The sequence below is a fragment of the Solenopsis invicta genome, chromosome 2 (genome assembly GCF_016802725.1).
Source record: "Solenopsis invicta isolate M01_SB chromosome 2, UNIL_Sinv_3.0, whole genome shotgun sequence".
Lineage (NCBI taxonomy): Eukaryota > Metazoa > Arthropoda > Insecta > Hymenoptera > Formicidae > Solenopsis > Solenopsis invicta.
Window position 1 is genome coordinate 7036924 of NC_052665.1, and position 19077 is coordinate 7056000.

The 19077-nt window shown below is 36.5% G+C and overlaps 1 protein-coding gene across 4 annotated transcripts in view; it reads left to right on the top strand.

The window, feature by feature from the left end:
* Positions 1-19077, top strand: part of LOC113002944 (A disintegrin and metalloproteinase with thrombospondin motifs 12-like) — a 45422-nt gene that overhangs the window by 3325 nt on the left and 23020 nt on the right. Inside the window, exons 1-2 of one of the 4 annotated variants that reach the window (XM_039446065.1) lie at positions 6493-9391; positions 10497-10748. The exons of 1 other annotated variant lie outside the window; for it this stretch is intronic. In XM_039446065.1, the coding sequence (XP_039301999.1) occupies positions 10739-10748 (10 nt within the window). In that variant the 5' untranslated portion in view covers positions 6493-9391; positions 10497-10738. Of the gene's footprint in view, positions 1-6492; positions 9392-9975; positions 10749-19077 lie in introns of those variants that run through there. 2 more of the 4 variants (XM_039446064.1, XM_039446066.1) reach the window with 2 other exon arrangements.

Consider the following 19077-nt stretch of genomic DNA (forward strand, 5'->3'; position numbering starts at 1 on the left):
AGTTGACGAAGCTAACTAGCAGACTTTGGTAAGTACTTATATATTAAATGATTCAATCTCCGTTCTGTCGTTCGGTTTAACGCGTATGTTTCGTGATGCAATAAATCTGGACCAATGAGAGCTTTTAGCAATTATCAGCGAATCGTATGACCTAGAAGTATAACGCTTTTACTGCGCTGTAAAGCATGTGCTGAACATTGAAATCAGTATTAACAATCTTCCTCATTCGCCGGTGTACTCCGAGTCACGGTGTTTCATCTCACCACAAGCTCCACGGACAAAGCACTCAAGCGAAATTTCATTTAACTGCGAAATTAGGCACCGTGGTTGAATTACTTTTCGGGCGAAAAGCACTCGTGTATGGCAGTTTGTCAAAACTACAGTCCCCTTTGACGCCACTCGGACGACGTAATCAAGGGTGATGAAACATTAGGGTCGCTTAGAACGTCGACCGGGAGACAACGTAAGCTAGCATGGGTATTTTTTTAATACAACTTTAAAATAGCAAAATTATTAGAATATATCTTTCATTTGAAATATACACATGTATTATGTAATGATGTTGATATTAAAAAATTAATTACAACGAATTTTCAACATAAAATAATTATTAAACTTTACTTTTTCTTAAAATATAAAAATTCTCAATTAAGCGAAAATTATTTCAGGCGTTATTTGCATTAACGAAAACAAAGCGTAATAATAATTCGTTCGCCAAAATAAATAAAAAACACAAAAAATAAGTACATTATTCATATATTATATTATTTATATTTTCTTTATATTTTTAATAAGTTTTTAGATAAATTTTTTAAGAAAAAAAATAATAACGCAATCATTTTATTTAATTAAACTGTTATAATAATTTAAATACCTTGTGTTGTAAAAACATAATACGACAAAATTCAAAAAATCTTGCTTAATTAAAGAATATAAGAAAGTATAAAATAGCATTTTTTTATTCTTATATATGTAATATCATTTTAAATCCGAAAATATCTTTCTATTCAATTTATTTTAAATTGGTACAATCTTCCAGAATTAATATGCTGCAATTTTAATATACAGTGATTTCTATTTTGAAAATATAGAACTTATTTTTGTAATTGTAATACAATTGTAATACAATAAATAATATCTTGCGAAAAGCAACATTTCCTTACATTTTTCCACAACAGTATTTCTTAACTTCTAAATGAAACTAAGATCATCTATCTACAATTTTTTATGTAAAAATATATCGATCTGCAATTTCAATGAAATATTTTAAGAACGGAGATCTCGGACAAAATAAATTTTTTTCGCATTTAATCGATGATATCATAAATTAGTTGACCAAGATAATTTTACATTCATTAAAAGTGCTATAAAATCTTAACTTTCCAACGAGACCGAGATTATTTCGCTGTAATTTTCTTGTATAAAAATCTAAATACGATTATATCGATCACAATCTCAAGACCGTATATAGAAGATCAGCACACACGTTTTATCGAAGGCAGCATATTGTATTTCAAACATACTGCTTTTATATCTTTTTTTTTTCATAATCGGTCATCTGAATTACTAGCAAAAAATGCGCGCAGTGTTCTTTTATGTATGCATTCTGAATTTTCAAAATGACTGTTGAAATTGGTCATCTGCGTTTCACGTTTCAAATAACTATATTTAATACATGTGCTAGTATTATGTGTATATGTGTGTTCTCATCAGGATCAACATACATACAATACCTATGCAATACTACACACATGTACAATAAAAAAATAAAAAAATAAAAAATTTGGAAATATAAAACATAAATGTTATTGTATAATATCTGGTGCAAAACAATATTCGGAAATTTTCAATTTGCATGTGTCATAAACATGTGTGTAAATAGAAAGAAGATTGCATAACGTATTTAAATTAAATTACTTAATATAAAATTATTAAATATTTATTACATGGTACGTTAATAGTGGTCTAATCTTTTGGAATCCGTTTATCCGTATTATCTATAATTTGGTTTTATGTCTCTTGAAAAAGAACAAAATGACATGACAGCTCGGAACACCGTGTAATCGTAATTGTGAACCAATGTTGCAAATATTTTATACGATGATGAATTATATAAGTCCGTTCCAACATCGCGTTAAATAAGGTTGAAAATGTCGCGCAGAGCAAAAATTAGACTGAGGAAAATCAATGTTTAAATATTTAAAAATCGCTAACACGATGTGACGAGTTATACTCGAACTGAATATTAACTTTCCTCGAAATTATTTTTAATCTGTGACATTTTCAACATTATCTACGTGGTATTCGAATAGACTTTTATATACTTGATTATCACCTTTTGTACTTTGGTTGAATTACTGCGCAAGAACGTCTGGAAATGTTCCAAGAAAAGGAAGACTTATCAGAGTGCTCTTTGAGGTGCGAAACAACCCTCTCTAGTATTACATAATTGCACTGATGATGGCGCAAAGCAAAACGCTCGCGAACTTTGGACCTTAATTATAATGAAATTTCATTAAAGAAATAATTGTTGCAGAAATCACGCATTAATAACTGCGGATAATTCTTACAGCCTTCTGTTCTCCTGTTTACTTAATAATTTTATATTTGAAGGACCATAGAGTTCATTTTATTTCATATTTTTATATTCTTCTTCGCATGTTCGAAAAAGTTTAGACTGCGCGTGCCAAAACTGGATCTAATAATATGGATTTATGCGAAATAAATTATGATAATCCCAACTGAAATTACATATTTCATATTCTCGCCGACGACACGAAAACCACTCTCACACAACCATGATTAGCATAGAAAAAGGGCTTATCTTACGTCCGTCGTTTCACGGAGTAACTTTTACCGTCGGACACGACGGATTTGTAAAGCTAAATTTAATTTGAAAAGCAGATTTATGTGCCACGCCGCGCTCTTCTTACGCCGAAACTGTTCCTCGTTTCTTAATTACGTCTCCAGATCTGCTCTTGCCGTTTTACGATTCGCATTTATCACGAGCCTCGTAAGATTCCAAGTGAAAATATACTGCCGAGAAACAAGAGGTGGGCGGAAGAAGGTGCTAGAAGAGAGAGAGGGATGGAAACTGCACCGCCGTTCGTTAAGACGTTTAATTTTATATGGCTCCTGCGAGGAACCACCGCGGCCCTCTACGTTATTTATTTTCTCACGAGAGACACACTCTGTTGCGGCGATCAGGCAACAAAAACTCAAATACGGTCCCAAGCAAGCTCCGATTAATGTTTAATTACGAGCAAATAATTCTCAATCCTATCATTCCTAGGCGTTATTTCTTTTTCTACTTTGGCACTTAAATCGTTGGAGCGTATCGAAAAGAACGGATACAAAAACTCGAGCGATTCCTTTTTGAACCAGTTTAAACTTTAAATTAATGAGTAATACGTACAAAGGTAGAAACTTTTGCTTCTCGTGATCACGATTGGAATGATACTTTCATTAATTATATAAAAAATGCTATTTTTTACGCATGTAATAATACAACGAATTTTTATTAAAAATACGCTCCTGCAATTATAGATTCATAACTACGATGCTTCGTATTTATTACCGTAGCAAAATAGGTGCTCTGCAATCAATGAAACAAATAAAAAAAAATTTAATATATTTAATTACATTTTTAAATAAAAAAGTTCTAATCAAAAGTGTATAAAAATTAGATCAAAAAAATATCAATTAATTTGCAATTTATTATTTTGTCTTATTATTTTAATGTTTTTCTTGAACAATTATTTATTGGTGATGGAATTCAACGAGTAGTGCCCTAGTTGAAACAGTTAACGAATGAAAACATTGTTTATTTTTTTGTACCTCCTATTTATTTTGACGAATGAATTATTTTTACGCTTTGTTTTTATTAATGGAAATAACATCTAGAATAATTTGCACTATAGTTGAAAATTGTTATATTTTAAGAAAAAGTTACATTACTACATGTTGAAATTTAAATTAGTTGTTAACAATTAATTTCTCAATACAAATTGATTATTATATGTACGTATATTTTGAGAGAAAGATATAGTCTAGTAATTTTATTATTTTAAAGTCGTAGAAAAAAACCATGCTAGCTTACGCTTTTTCTTTAATCAATATTCTAAGCAATGTCAACGGGAAATAGTATGTGAGGCAATATTTTATCAAAAATAAAACGACATTAAATTAATTTAAAAGTAACAATGCGAAATCATCAGAATTTTTATCAACTGTAATCTCGAGAAGATACATTAAATATCCATTATAAAAGCTGTATATTAAAAGCTGATGTCAAGTCCCCTCAATGACATCATCGTAATCTTTATAAAGTTTAATTACTGCGCAGTCAGCAATTGCCGAGGAAAAAGGATTGTACTAATCGGCAATTCCATTGAAGCGAAGGGGCAGGCGACATTCTTTAACGCACCGAGATAAATCTGTGGGATGTGCTTGTTAAATGAATCTCGAGGGAATGACCTCCCATTGTGTTTCTTTGGTAGGCGTGTCGTTATGCGTCCGCGCAGCAGAATTCGGAACAAACTTTTCTTTCAGGCGTTATCGTTAATGAAAAGAAAAGAATAATGGATGACTATAATCTTTGTTAATTGAAACTAACAAATATCGTCGTTCACGTGGAATATTTTATCAAATCACTCGTGCTTATTTCTGCTGTCATTTAAGTAAAAACATAAAAACAACAAGGATTGTTCTTGAAACGTTAAATAGAAATGGTCATCAAGCCTAATGCCTTTTTCTTAATCCACTTAGCTCTGAACGTTTTGCAGTTGTCGTCTCGTAAAGAACGATGCATTACATTTCTTCGTTAGTTTTCCTTTCTAATACTCACAACCTACTTGCTCCATCGTTTGTTAATAGCTATTGCAGCTGATCTTACTTCCGCTGCATCTTATTTTTCACATAAATGATAATATGCTTCTGCTCCTCAGCCAAAATATATACGTGAGAAACAATTGTAATACGTGATTTAACGCGGTGAACGCATCGGTCGGTGCGCAGAGAATAAAAAATTTAATAAAAAATGCACCGGAGATAAAGAGGTGGAGGATGGTTTGATAGCATATAAAATTAAATCCATTACACACAATCGCATTACACGGTTGCGCACGGCCACGGATTAACAATAAAATCTCTGGTGAGCTTTCAGTTTTCGCCATCGCGCGCGAACGATGCTGCGTCGGGTAAATTGAAAGAAAAATTAAACTCAAATATTTATTAATATCAGCGCGTGTATTCATTTTTAGAATCCTCCCAAATAAATTATTAAACAGGCGCATCACGGAATTATTAAAATGCAACAAACATATAATATTTTGTACGTGAATGATAATAAATCGTCATTTATTAAACGAATGTTTGTCGTTCGTCCATTTCCTTTATCATTGCTTTTATAAATACATATTTCTCTATTGATCACTGCAGGCATTACTTATTAATACCGGAATATATTGATCCTGTTAAAATTTATGTTTTCGCAATGCCTTTTTAAATCTAGCTTTATGAGGGGGGCGGGAGAGAGGGAGAAAGGACGATAAAAAAATCAGATAGACTAAAATGGACTTTTCATCTTTATCTACTTGTTTTACTATCTTTTTTTTATCAGAAAAAATATCTCCTTCAGAATATAACTCCTGAAAAAGTCACGATCTTTCCTATACAAGGAAAGATTGAAAGACGCCCCGTTAAGAAACTCGTAAAGTAACGCGTAGCTATACGCGTGACATCGGCCCTTCGAAAGCATAGTGCATATCCAACTTATCTTCATTCCAGCAGTGTGTGCCTCACCCTTACCCGTCCATTTATCCCGTCCATGTATCCGCTTCACCCTCGATCCGGATTTTACTCGCCGGAGCCACTTCGACTTTGCCCTTTCGAGTATCAAGGCGCTTTTTCAAGCGCCCTGTGAATTATTCGCTGCTCGATATCTCATCCTCGCACCCTTTTCTCCACCTTGGCTACTTCCGGTGGGAACTCATCAGACGTTCCGGCGTAGATTAAATTCACGCAAGTATCGGGGCCGCTACGAGAGAACGAGCGCGGGTAACTTTCATTAAAGCTCCTTTCCGACGCGGCTAATCGCATTTGTGGGTGAACCCCACTCTCGCCCTGTTCGAGAATTCTGGAAAACTCGAGGACATGTCTATACCCGCCATTCACACTACCGTCGTATTCTCTTCTCAATATTTAACCACATTTTACACATCATATCTCATTGTAAGACATATAAAATCGACATTCATAGTGTCACAATCGACACATCTTATAATACTGACTTTAGCTATAATGATAATAGATTTAACTAATCTAAAATTGATTTATATAATTTTCTTTTTCGTATCTTATAATACAGTAAATTATCTTTTATTATTATATATTTTTATAAATTAGAACTTTATTGTAAGTACATGAAAAGAATATTAAGATATATATATATATATATATATATAGTCATTATTCTTTTGCTGTTAACGGCATAACATAATTATTGCTGGACGTTTTCAAGAAATTAATTTTATTTTGCAACATGTTTATTTCGTCCGCAATGCTTCGTGAACTATGTGCGAATTATCGATACGAGTGTTTGCACTCCTCGATGCTGTTTGAACTGTGGTTGTTCCGTGGGGAAGAAGCATTCTCCCAGCTATTTATCAGCACCAGCAGCTTGCTCTGGCAACATTTACGACCCTCTTAATCCGCGGTTCCATTAACGCGCGGCATACGCCGTGGCGAAGTGTGGTGCATTAGGTTGAAGTCAACCATAAAACTCTGTGGAGACGTTTAACATCCATTGTTTTAGGTTTTAAGTTACACATGGCGAGCTCGCCCGCTAGGTATTTGTCTCGCCACTAATTAAAGTCGTCGTTAAGAGCCCATTACGCATCATCACCGCGTTTTCTTTCATAACAGCTTTAATGATGCGTCGATAAACTGAAGGACTACGTTTAATTGATCATTTCATCAATTTGCCTATGGTCGTAATAAACTTTGCAAAGAGAGACGCGTTTATAAGATCGCATCGAGTAGCTTGCAACTCGTACTCATCGCTACTCGTTTTTCCAACGGCAATTAACATTAATGTTTACAATGATATGTTTAATTGTACAATTGTATCACATGTGTGATCCAAAATTGTGCTCGAGTTCAGGTTATTAATAATGATATTTAGATACGAAAATTGAAACTATAAAATATCAAATAATAAGAAATGCATTACAGTATTGTACTACATTTTACGTAAAATAAACTAATACTCCTTTCTTGTTACTGAATGCGAATACAATAGTTTTCTTCAGTTTAATACGCGACTCAGATTCTTGAACCAAATAAATATTTTTATTTGGTACACATGCGGTAACTTTTTTCGATTCAGTCTCTTCTTATCGTTTTAGAACGCGAAAACATCTCGGAAGAAGCAATTTGATAAATGGTGCTGCGTTACTCGATAGTCTACTACCAAATCGATCGTACAGTTTCAAATACGAATCATTTTGTATGTTGTTCGATACAGTGCATGCTTTCCGAAAAACGAATAATATTCGTAAATATAAACGAAACGCAAACCGTCCGTAAGGCTCGATAAAGGAGAACTATCAATTTCGCGTACATTTCCGAAGCGTATATCACACTTGAAATATAACATAAGACTAAAAATTTAGAATTACTTTGACTAAAATTTGTAATTAATACCTATAAGTACAAAGGCCGCTGCGCTACATGTATGAATTATTATATCTCGTGATAAAAATTCAGTGATATCACGAACCGGGGCCAATGACTGATTGCAAACTAATTTGAATCGAGCTAGCGACCAATAGGTTATAATTATCCGGAGACTCACGTAATTGGCCTGACCGCTGCAATCATGTTGACCTACACGTATCCAGCTGTAATTTAAAGTAATGCGATTTAGTTTGTAATCAGCATTTCCCATTAAAACACCTCGAATGTCGGTGAACGCATTCAAGCCAATGTAACAAGCTCTCTGCGGTTTTAAGCTGCCTGATTAATTAGTTACTGATAAATGGTACAGCGATCGCGAAAGAAGATATAAAACTCGCGCGTTACTACTTCGCTAAAAACACGATATATAAATTGTGAAAAAGGGAAAGAGCGTTTGCTGTGAAGTTGGGATTTCCGCAAAAGTCCGGAAATTTAAGTAACACGTGATGTACCCAGATCCGAATGAAACTGTCCCGAGTGGTCGCCGCGCCCATCCTTTCCGCGTGGATTTAAGCAGCTGCATCAGAATCCGCCGGTTTCCTTTGAATTCTTCATGACGCTTTAGTGCACTTGTACACCAATGGTCATTACAGCCACGTTGAAATTGCAGTTCGTCGACACTTCCTGTTCTTATCGTCCTGCATTCGCATATCATTTCGTGCGCGCCTCGAATTAGAAATTATTTCTACTCCACTGCATCAGTTCGTACTGTCAAAAGTTACGATTCGTAATTTCCGTGAACTAAAGTGAATAATATTTTTAATGTAATCCACCATTTCCATTTAACTCGAAGTCCATTTGCTCGAAGTTTATTTTTAGAATTTATATCATCTCGCGTATTAAGATTGCGTAGGAATAATAAATAAAAATAACGAAAGTTAGTTACTTTAAAACACCGTGGAAAAAGTGCTCTATGCGATAATTTCGTTATCGCTCTCGGTGATAAAAGTAATAATCAGAAGCGAGCGATTTGTTGCCGTGGGACTCCCGCCCCCACTCCGCCTACCTCGTGTTATTCCCGCGTAATAAATTTAATCTGCAATTTTGCCATTACATGAGCTCGTTAACGGTTACGTAAGGATAATGTTTTCCGGGACAACCCGCCGGAGACTGTCTCGACGCATCGACGAAGCGTTACGTGCTGTTATTGCGAACTTGTTCGATATTCCATTACGTGCCAACTATCGAGCCGACTTCTCTCGGGTGCACGTCCATGTATTTCTGAAAACTCGTTTACAGTTACTTACGACGATGGATGAGAGTCGCCCACTCAAGGCAGAACGTTATCCATACGTATTCCATAAACGTATTTCACGCGGGAGAAATAAAAACGAACGAGATCGAACGGCGACAGTGTTGCGCCCTTGCTTCATGCAGTAGTATAAGGGCATCACTGATCAGACGAGATCGTCTATCGCGCGCGGCGTAATAGAATCACGAGTATAAATGTTGACTATAAACTAACATAATTTCTCTTCCGTCGACACGTTTACTATACGTTTTTGGTAGTGTTCTGAAATTAGTTTCTCTTCAGACACTTTGTATACATACGCATCTGTGATTTTTTTCAATAAATATCAAACGTGCAACAAATCAGGAAGCATTTATATGGACATCACGTGCATCACGTATTCTGTTTATATTCTGTTAAAAGGTATTTATAAATAACACAGTAGAATCAAATTATTTGACTATATGTCATTTTGTTTTTAATTGTTATTTAATCTAAATTCTAATTCTCAATGGGAGAGATGTCGAGCGCGCACTATTTAAATTATTTTATTATTATATTTTTCATTTGGTACTGATTTTTATGAAAACAAATGAAAATATTTAACCGTTCATCAATAACAAATTAATTTATTGTAAACTCTTTTGCAACGTGCTACAAAAAATTTAGACAATCGATTGCGTGTGAGTCTCGTAAATTGTGTCAAAATGCTTTAAAAATATTGAATTTATAAATTAAAATAATTAAAAATATAAGGTATTATTAAGTAATACTTATTTTATATTATCAATTTATTGAAAAAGAATTGTATTCAATAATTCAAAAATAACAATAATGAAAAGGTAAGAACGTCAAAATAAAATTGTCTTGAATTTATTTTTGCAATATTTTTATTTACATTAGTAGTTAGTAGTTTTACGTTTATCACTTGTCAGCTTTATGTTAATATTATTTATTGTACAATAATAAAATTTTTTGGTAGTACAATTTAAGAAAAAAACTTGATAAATTTTATAAAAATGTCGATTTTATCTTTATAATGATTGCAAATATGTATATACACAGTGAATGTAAAATATTTTACAATAAATTTTATGATCATATAAAAACTGCATAATTACATTACTAGCAGCTACATAAAGTGATTAAAAATTAACATCATCAATTGTATCTGACTTTTGTGTTATTAGCACACACAAAACAGAATGTAAATTGTAATGTATTGAAATTTTGTCTATACTACTTATTTGCCATTTATTTTATATTTTTATTTTATATTTTAAATATAGATTATATTAAGTAAAATATTTAAAAAAAGTACAATTTAGGAAACTGATACGCATTTAGTAACTTTTTCTTTCCAAATCACTTATAAAATTTTCAAACTTTGAACATCGATCGATAAAATTAATTTAAAACGGTGTCCGAAATTCAAAAGATTCTCAAATATTAATATCATTATTTTTAAGCTTTAAATTACTTATGTTATTAATGTGCTAATTATTAAATTTTGTCGTTCTGCACTCAGTAGATTACTCGAGAGATAGCGCAAACATATTTCATCTCTGAAAGTAGACGTGCACTGCTCCTCTGACGTTCTTGATCAATCAAGAGCCCAGATAGCTCGGCGCGAGTACACCGAGTTGACCTCTCGGGGTTTCACGTCGCGACAGCGAGATCATCTTAAAAGACGAACCTCAGAAGTAGCCAAGTTTCCTCGAAGACGGGCACGTAACGGAGTGCTTTTTAGAGCAATGTCTGTCCCAGCTTATGCACTTTCGTAAGTCGGTAAAGTCGTAATAAGCTAACAAAATTCATAACAACAATCTTTCCTGACAAAAAAACTTTTTTATTAAATTGATAGCAATTAAAACGCGGATATTACGTCTCGCTTCATTTTCATATGTCGCGGCATAATACGATCGCGATCGCTCTCGTTCGCGGGAGAGAGTATCGAAATATTACATTAAATATACAATTACACGCGTCGTCGGTCGCCACGTGTTACGCAAAGGAAACTTCCGAGGACGGGAAACACGTAGAACGTCGATTCCCAATCGATGAATCATTCATGCCAGGCTCTGGTAACGCGGCGCATTTAAAATTCTCATGCTCGATCCGTCCGCGTTCCCGATATAATTCCCTTCTTCCTGCCGTTCTATCTACCTAGCCCGGTGTGGGCACACTCGCGCGCGTGCACACGCTGCAGATAAGAACGATTATAAGGTCGCTCATTACCATTTTCCCTCGCGCCGGGGGTGGCCGTTTATGCCGAGAGAATAATAGTGCAATCAAAGTCAACGACAGGCGGATCTTATCGGCGCACGAGGAGCATTTAAATATACCCTCGTTGTTCTCGCGGAATGTTCGCATTCGGCCGCGCCCAGACGGTCGCCGACTCACGAGTTTTAGCCCTTATCTGACGTGGACTTAACTCGATCTCTCGGGCTTACGGACGTGCCAAAGGCTGAGACGAAATCGATATCGCCGGGATACCGGAACTTCCATCCCTCATCTTGTCGTCGATACGAAAATCAGTTTGCGACGGAAACCTCGCGTGCGTTACTAAACCCCATATTTAAATGACCACCGCGTATCAAAATGCGGTGACAGCATTTTAATTCACCGCGATAATGTCCACGATAAATAGGTAGCGCTAAATAAACGCCACTAAACCCGCACCGCGATTGGCGGCACGTGAGACTTAAGAAGAAATGTAGATCCCTCGAAACGACGATCTCGCAACGTCTCTCTGTTCGAGGAAACATCCGAAAAGGCGCTGCGGAGAAGTGAGTTGGACGGTCGTGCGATAGCTCGCACGGAAACGAAGCCATTTTTAGTAGGTTGTAAAAAAAACTCGTCAAACCGGAGTGTTAAAACATCCTCGAATTGCCGGCGTCAAAGTGGAAAGGTGGCGCGAGAAGCGGCGCGCCGAAGCTGCGTGTAAGAAGGAAGAGGAGTGGACGCGAAGCCAATGAATGCCAGGAAGTAAGAAACAAACAGGAGAAAGACGGGCACGATGCGAGAGATACGCCTCGGGACAGTTGCTGTGCGAACTGGAAACGAAGGTGCATTGCGAGAAGCAGCGCCGGGCGATCGAAAAGAACGAAAATATCACGCCGGACACTAGCGATAGGCCGCGATAAGCGTTATTCTAGTTAAAGCGGACTAGTTTGCCCAAAGGCAATTACCCGAGTGTCCGTGAGATGCGGCCGTCTCGATACTCTAGCTGAATATTCGCGCGATGCGGGCGAAAGACGATGAGATAGATCGCGCCAAGTAATCAAAGGCGATCCGTCATCATCAGGAACGAACGGAGGGGGTGAATGCGACCGCGATGCAACGTTGGTGTACCTTTACTTTGGCTGTATCGTCCGCGTTAACCGCGTGCATATCACCTGCATAGTCTGAGCGAAGGGTCCTTATCACCTCTTTCGTATACGCTCGCCTGGTAGATAAGAGCCGGCCCCATGCACACGTGTATCTGTTACACCGTGATAGTCTGCCGCATACACGTTTACCTCTTGCGGTTAGCTGAATGCATAGTTCTAATTTCATAGGGTGTGGACGAAAATACCACTCATGCCATTCACGAGACTAAAGGATGATACCAACATTGTTCGGAAAGCCGTATATAATTAATCATAAAGCACCAATTAGCACGTAATAATAACAAAATCAATAATTTACTTGTTTTTTTAATTTACTTAATTATTTAATGTAGAATCAAAAATAATAATCTAAGATAGCAAAATGTGATGCAAAGGTTTTAGCGGAAATCTGAAAGCATCATTCGCTTGTACATTCCGAGGACGTATCAATTTCTCGACACATCGCTCATATTTTTTGTAGGACGCGCGAACAATACGGAAACTGGAGCGCGAGATGAAGAAAAATCAGGTTGGCGTTCGCGCTTGGCACATCTCCTATAAAAACGAGGCGCGGACGCCGGGATGAATTAACAATCGACGTGAAGAGCACCGGTAGCGAACTACTTAGTGTTATTCGTCGAGCATCGAGTGGCAATCAGTCGCGGATCAGAGTCGGTTCTTTTCCCGGTCGCATGTCTTCATTACCCGCGCGCCGGCTGAAAACCGTGAGAGAATAGAAGAGCCGAGCAGCTCCGGAGAGGCAGGCGCATCGAGAGGAGGAATCGTCACGTAACGCGGACGCGTGACCGGACTCGCGAAACGAACCGAACCACCCGACGAGGAACCCATTCGCGACGCGATCGGCACCGGCACGGATGCAAAATGTTACGGGCGATCCGTTTGCCCCGCGCCCCCGTGAAAATACGATCTATTCGCCCCGTCGTCGTTACGAACACGGTAGGTCGACGCTCGTTAAAATCCCGAGCGATTCTTCGAGGGAACGAGTCGGGAGCGACGACACCGTTCCAGAGAATCGTTTTCGCCGGGAAACTATTTTCGCGATTATTCGTGCATGTTAGGTTGCCATGCTGTTCTTATCTCCGTTTTAGATGTCTTACACGACCTACGAGATCACAGTCAAATACGCTTAATATTGCGCGACTGCTTATCATCAAATTGCTATACGCTTTTATTGTCGTAAAAAGAATTTATTTTAACATAAATGAATGTTATTTATAGATAAATCCATTATCGTAGACGTCAATAAGTACGAACTATTTTAAGCACTTGTTGATGCTATAATGTGATTCGCTTCTTTCAATTTGTTAAATTTTAGATTAAGATTGAAATAAGTAGAATCAGAGAAATCTAAATTTATGTAAACATAAATGGATTTATTAATAATAAACGCAAATGGATCATTTTAATAAACGTTCAAACTTCTAAGAGATCAATTTCTCTTCTAAATTTATCTGAATGAAATTCTTGCTAATGACTCGTGACAGTTGCAACTGCGACTCGCAGCTCGAGGCGTGCGAGCAAGGAAAACGTCGCGATCGTCGATGCGCAGGATGTACGTAATTGAATGCTTAAGTCGCGGGACGGAGCCAATTTAAATGCATTAGAGTTTAGGAACTTTCTTATTAACCGGAGCAGTCGTGATCGGGTTCGGAGTGCCATTTGTATTCTGAATATTTCATGCCACGTTCGTCAACCGCGCGGAATAAAGCGCGCAGACTCTTCTATTCTTTTTTTTTCACTATAACTTCGGAAATGTCTCTTTTGTAATCGCCACGAGAGGGATGACGGAAGAGGAGGACATAAAAATACGACCGCCCAGTATTTTTGTCGGCACTTGTTGCAGTGCTATCTATCTAGACTTAAATCGTTGCCTATCAGCGTGAGGCAACCCTCTGCTTGCCTCGAAATAAATTTTGTCACGCATGAAGCTGCGTGAAATTTATTTCTCGAGGGGAACGATGATGTGAGAGAAAGAGAAAGAGAGAGAAAGAGAGGGAGAGGGAAATCAGCTGGCCACCCGAAAGTCATGTAATAGGGGTTAAATGAAATATCATTTTTCTTCCATACTGAAGCGAGAACAGTACTATAAAAAAGGATATAACGATGTCTTATCGCATCACAAATATCTCTGCATATGTGCATTTAAGTTTTGAACGCGCACTCTCTGTCACATAGAAGTTCTTTTTTACGATTTGTTCTATTTCCTATAAAGATGAAAGATTGCGACCAAGGCTATCGGCGCCTGCCGCTCAAACTATCTCGCGAAAGTGTTACATGATCTCCGGATATTAAATGTCAACGATATCGTTTCAACGCTAGAACGAAATATTCAACGGTGATATTGTTCTCGTAAGTTTTTGCGAGTCCATCGCGATATGAAAATAAATCTCATTTTGCGATTAATCAATTTGTCTCAAATTGGAAAAGATCTAATGAAAAGATGATGAGCAATTTGAAATAATTAACATCATTTTTTATTAAAATAGATACAGCAAGGAGGACAACAAACAGTTTTAATTAGTCGCACACCAATCTACCCATAACTCGAGCTTACATCATTAACATGTACAATCAAATTTTTACCCGCGGTACACTACGAGTTTTTCAAACGTAAAACTGTATCGTCCTACGTACCATATTGGAACTACATTTTTTACGATCCAATATTACGACCAGCGAACCGTAAGCGCGACCAGAGTATAATCAACTATCAAGAATTTATACTCCATCGGCGCCACACACGCTCCGAATGCCTTGCGTCGATCACAATGCTCGTCGATCATCGACCATCAACTGTCTATCTACCATTTTGATGATAACGGAAACGCGTAGCGCTACGTTATAGTCCATATACCTCGCCCACGTTGGCTTTGGACCGTTGAATCTGAATTCGCGCAGCCATCAGCTGGCGCGCAGAGTCGCAGAGATTTCATCCCGCTCACGTAGCCACTCGCTCTCGCAATGCAAACCCGCTTTGATATAACGACCATATTCCCAACCGATATACAAAGGAGCATCTGAATACTCTCTGCCCCCCGGTGGACGCCGCGAGCGAGTAATGTAACGCGAAACTCGACTGGTGAAGGCTCCTCGATGCATCCGTTGTTGACGACGCACGAAGAGATTTGCCGTGACGCTCCCAGTAGACGAATAGCAATTTCAAATAACGCATTGTTATCTACATTTTAAAATCCAGGTAGGAAATTGCTGCGCTGCTTTGCGGCACGAAGAGTACGTATCGGAAACAACGTATTGGCTACAAGGAAAGAACGATTTTGCTAAAGTATCTAAAAATATAGTTGAATACAGATCTGAAAATAATTTTATTGGAACATCAATAATTATACAGAACGCTCTGATTACTGAAATGTTGAAATTTTTTCTAATATTGCCCATTATATTTTAACATTCTTCATAATTAATTTGATGGTCCAACAAAATTATTTTCAGATCTACATCTAGCTAAATTTTTAAATACTTCAGCAAAACCATTTTTTCAGTATACAGATCACATATTCCTTAAAACTAAAACAATCAAAGTAAAAGAATTGATTTTTTTTTAAATTATTTAAGTTTATAATTATGCAATTTTTGAGATTGTTTTTCCTTCTTCTGCTTCAATATATAAATGTGTGTTTGTGTGTAATTATATTAATAAAACTTCCATTTAACTTTTTTTTCAACCATCTGTGTACGAAAAAAGCGATTTTGTTAAAACACCAATCTAAAAGTTTAGGTAAACAGAATCTGAAAACAATTTTTCTGTTGAACCAAAATGTAGGACGCTCATACACGTTAAGCAATGCTGCAAAAAGTTTTAACATTGTAGCAACCAGCTTGAACGTTCTATATAATTACTTTGATGATCTGACAAAAAATTATTTTCAGACCTTTATCTGTCTAAAATTTTAGATTCTTTAGCAAAATCGTTCTTTTCAGATAAAGTACATTTAAACTGTATGAATTAATCGTCGGTAGTTCTAGTGTTAAATAAAGCCTTTGAATCAGTAATTCGAAACTGACAATCGTTCAATTATATCGATATCAAAAAATTTTATTCCGCTTTAATTCTTTTCGACTAGAAGAATCGATTACGAAATAAAAAACAATAATCCGTCATATCGGATTGACGAAATTAAAATACGAGACTAGAAAGCCTGCGTCAGTCATAGCGGTTCTTGTTGCGAATAATAATTTTTTCATTTTTAATTTTTACAATTTCCTCTCTTCAAACCCTGTGTTTAAATTAATATGAAATAAAAATTTGTACATTATAGTTTAAGACTACGTGTCAGCTCTTAAAGTATTACCAAAAATTTTTTAATTTTACAGATTGCCAAAATGCAAGTATTCGCAAACAAAATTTGTTATCGTTGATTAAGAAAAAAAAAATGAAAAAACGCGCGAAGCCTTCAGTTTTTAAATTTCAATAACTTTTAACTGATATTATAAAGCCAAAATATCCTTAATGCATGTAAAGAACAGAAAAAAATAACAGTGGTTCGTATACGAAAATTAGCTTTCCGGTATCGAACCGATGACATTATCGTAATTATAATCCTGCGGGATAGACTGCGGAAGTGCATTATGGTGAGCACACTACACAACGTTCACAGCCGAAGTAATTCATTTTACGGGAATTTGACAATACTCGCGCAGCTCTCGACGCTTCGGGGCGTGTTGCGTGCATGAGAACGATAGATTCAATTATTCTGGATGCAACGGATGTGGCGACGGCACACGCAAATGAAAACGACCGTCTACAATGATCGGAAACGACTTAAAAATTCGATCGGTCGACACGCGACCGAGGTGAATATCGTTACGCGCGTCCGATGTTACGCGATATGCCGCGTATGTTGACAGAAACGAGCTTGCTCGATTCGAGCTTGAATGATGTAACGAGCGTCGCTGCCGGAACGTCAAGTCACGCAGCTCGAGGGGAAGTAACATTTACATGCAAACGACGGTGCCTTTTTCTTCTCCCACGTCTTCCTCCACCAAGAGGGTGACGATCCTTTCGAAATTAAGTATACGGCTGGAATAATAACGCAGAGATATTCGGATAGTCACATAAAAATGCTAACGCAGCTACCGTTACTTTTAACTCGCAGTTACAATGCATCGTGATTTAGATGCAATTGAGGAAACGGCCAGGAGCCGTGATGGCGGAAGAACCAACTTGTGCTTTATGTAAATTCGGCATCTTCGTGTAAATTCGGGCAAACTCTCGTCGCGCCGTATGATATATTCGAGCACTATCGTTATACGGTAGGTGCATCGTGCCTGGTACAAGTACCTGCATGCCCGGACACGCGCCACTCGAAAATGCAAAGGGGATTTAATTATTCCTCCGTGTTGTAAGAGCGCTCACGCGAACGAAAGGTCGAACCTCATCCCCGATGGAGTCGTGGCAACGCAAAAATAAAACGCGAGACGCGCTCGTAGAAAATCCCAGAAAAAACTCGAACGACTCTTCATCAATACAGATCGATGCTCAGAGCAATCTGCAGCGCGAGCGCTGTGACCGAATCCGTGTGACAACGAGACAAAGCAATCCCTCAGAATATGTGTCGTGAAATATTTGCAACGCCGCTCTGTAACCGCAGGCGTAATAAACGTCCGATTTGATCTTTATCCTTTATCGTTACGTTCTGCTGCATCTCAATCAAGCTTAATATTGTTGCCGTATTTGATACATAGATACGCGAAACAATGACGATATCTTTTATTTTATTCAATATCATCTGTTCTGTGGTTTAATAATTGATTTGCAATATTTCTACTAGTTTAGTAAACTTTCGAATTGGTTGTTGAAGTCACATCCTTTTTTTTGCCTAAACAGTTATTTGATTTTTACATCCCAGTTAAAAGTCATTGTTAATTATTACATATTATTAATTATTCTATGATTTATTAATATCTTAAGAACATTACGTAAATAAATTGAATCTATATTTTATATAAACAAAGCAGAAGAAAATCAAGAAAATACTAAACAAATGAATAAAGAGCATCAACAGCTTATGATAATATTTCTAAAAATATGAAGAAATCAATTACTAAAATAATTTCTATTGCAGGTTGTTGGGATTATTTATATATTTAAAGAATCATAAAGAATAGTTATCAGAAAAACGAAATATATTATATAATATCTACTTTATCGGAATATAATATCCATTTTATAAGAATTTAAAATGAGACTGAGTTACCATCGTGTAATTAATTAAATTGTATTTACTCTTGAAGAATTATTAACGAACTTTTACACTCATCCAATATACTCATAAAGATGTTAATAGCTTACAAATTTTTTTAACTTTATTCGAATTTTTATTATTATTTTGAACTTATATTATAATATAAATTTTTTACCATACTCAATTAATTTTATAACGTAAACGATCACCTGATCCAAGTAGCACATGAAACTATAGTATGTCCGCGATAACGTTGTCGCAGTTTAAATCGCAGCATTTTAGCTGCGACAACGTTATCGTGGACGTTTTTAGCTTCACGTGCTACTTGGGGAGATGTCTTCTACGCCCCAACTAGTTCCAGATCGAATCTATGAATATATGAGTTACAATTTGTTTCTATTGTGTACAAATTGGGTCTCGAAAATGTTCAAAAGGTAGATATCGATTCTAGCTCAGTGAAAAAATTTGCTGTAACGTGAGCTTTATCTTTGTAAAATGGAGGGGAGCAACAAAT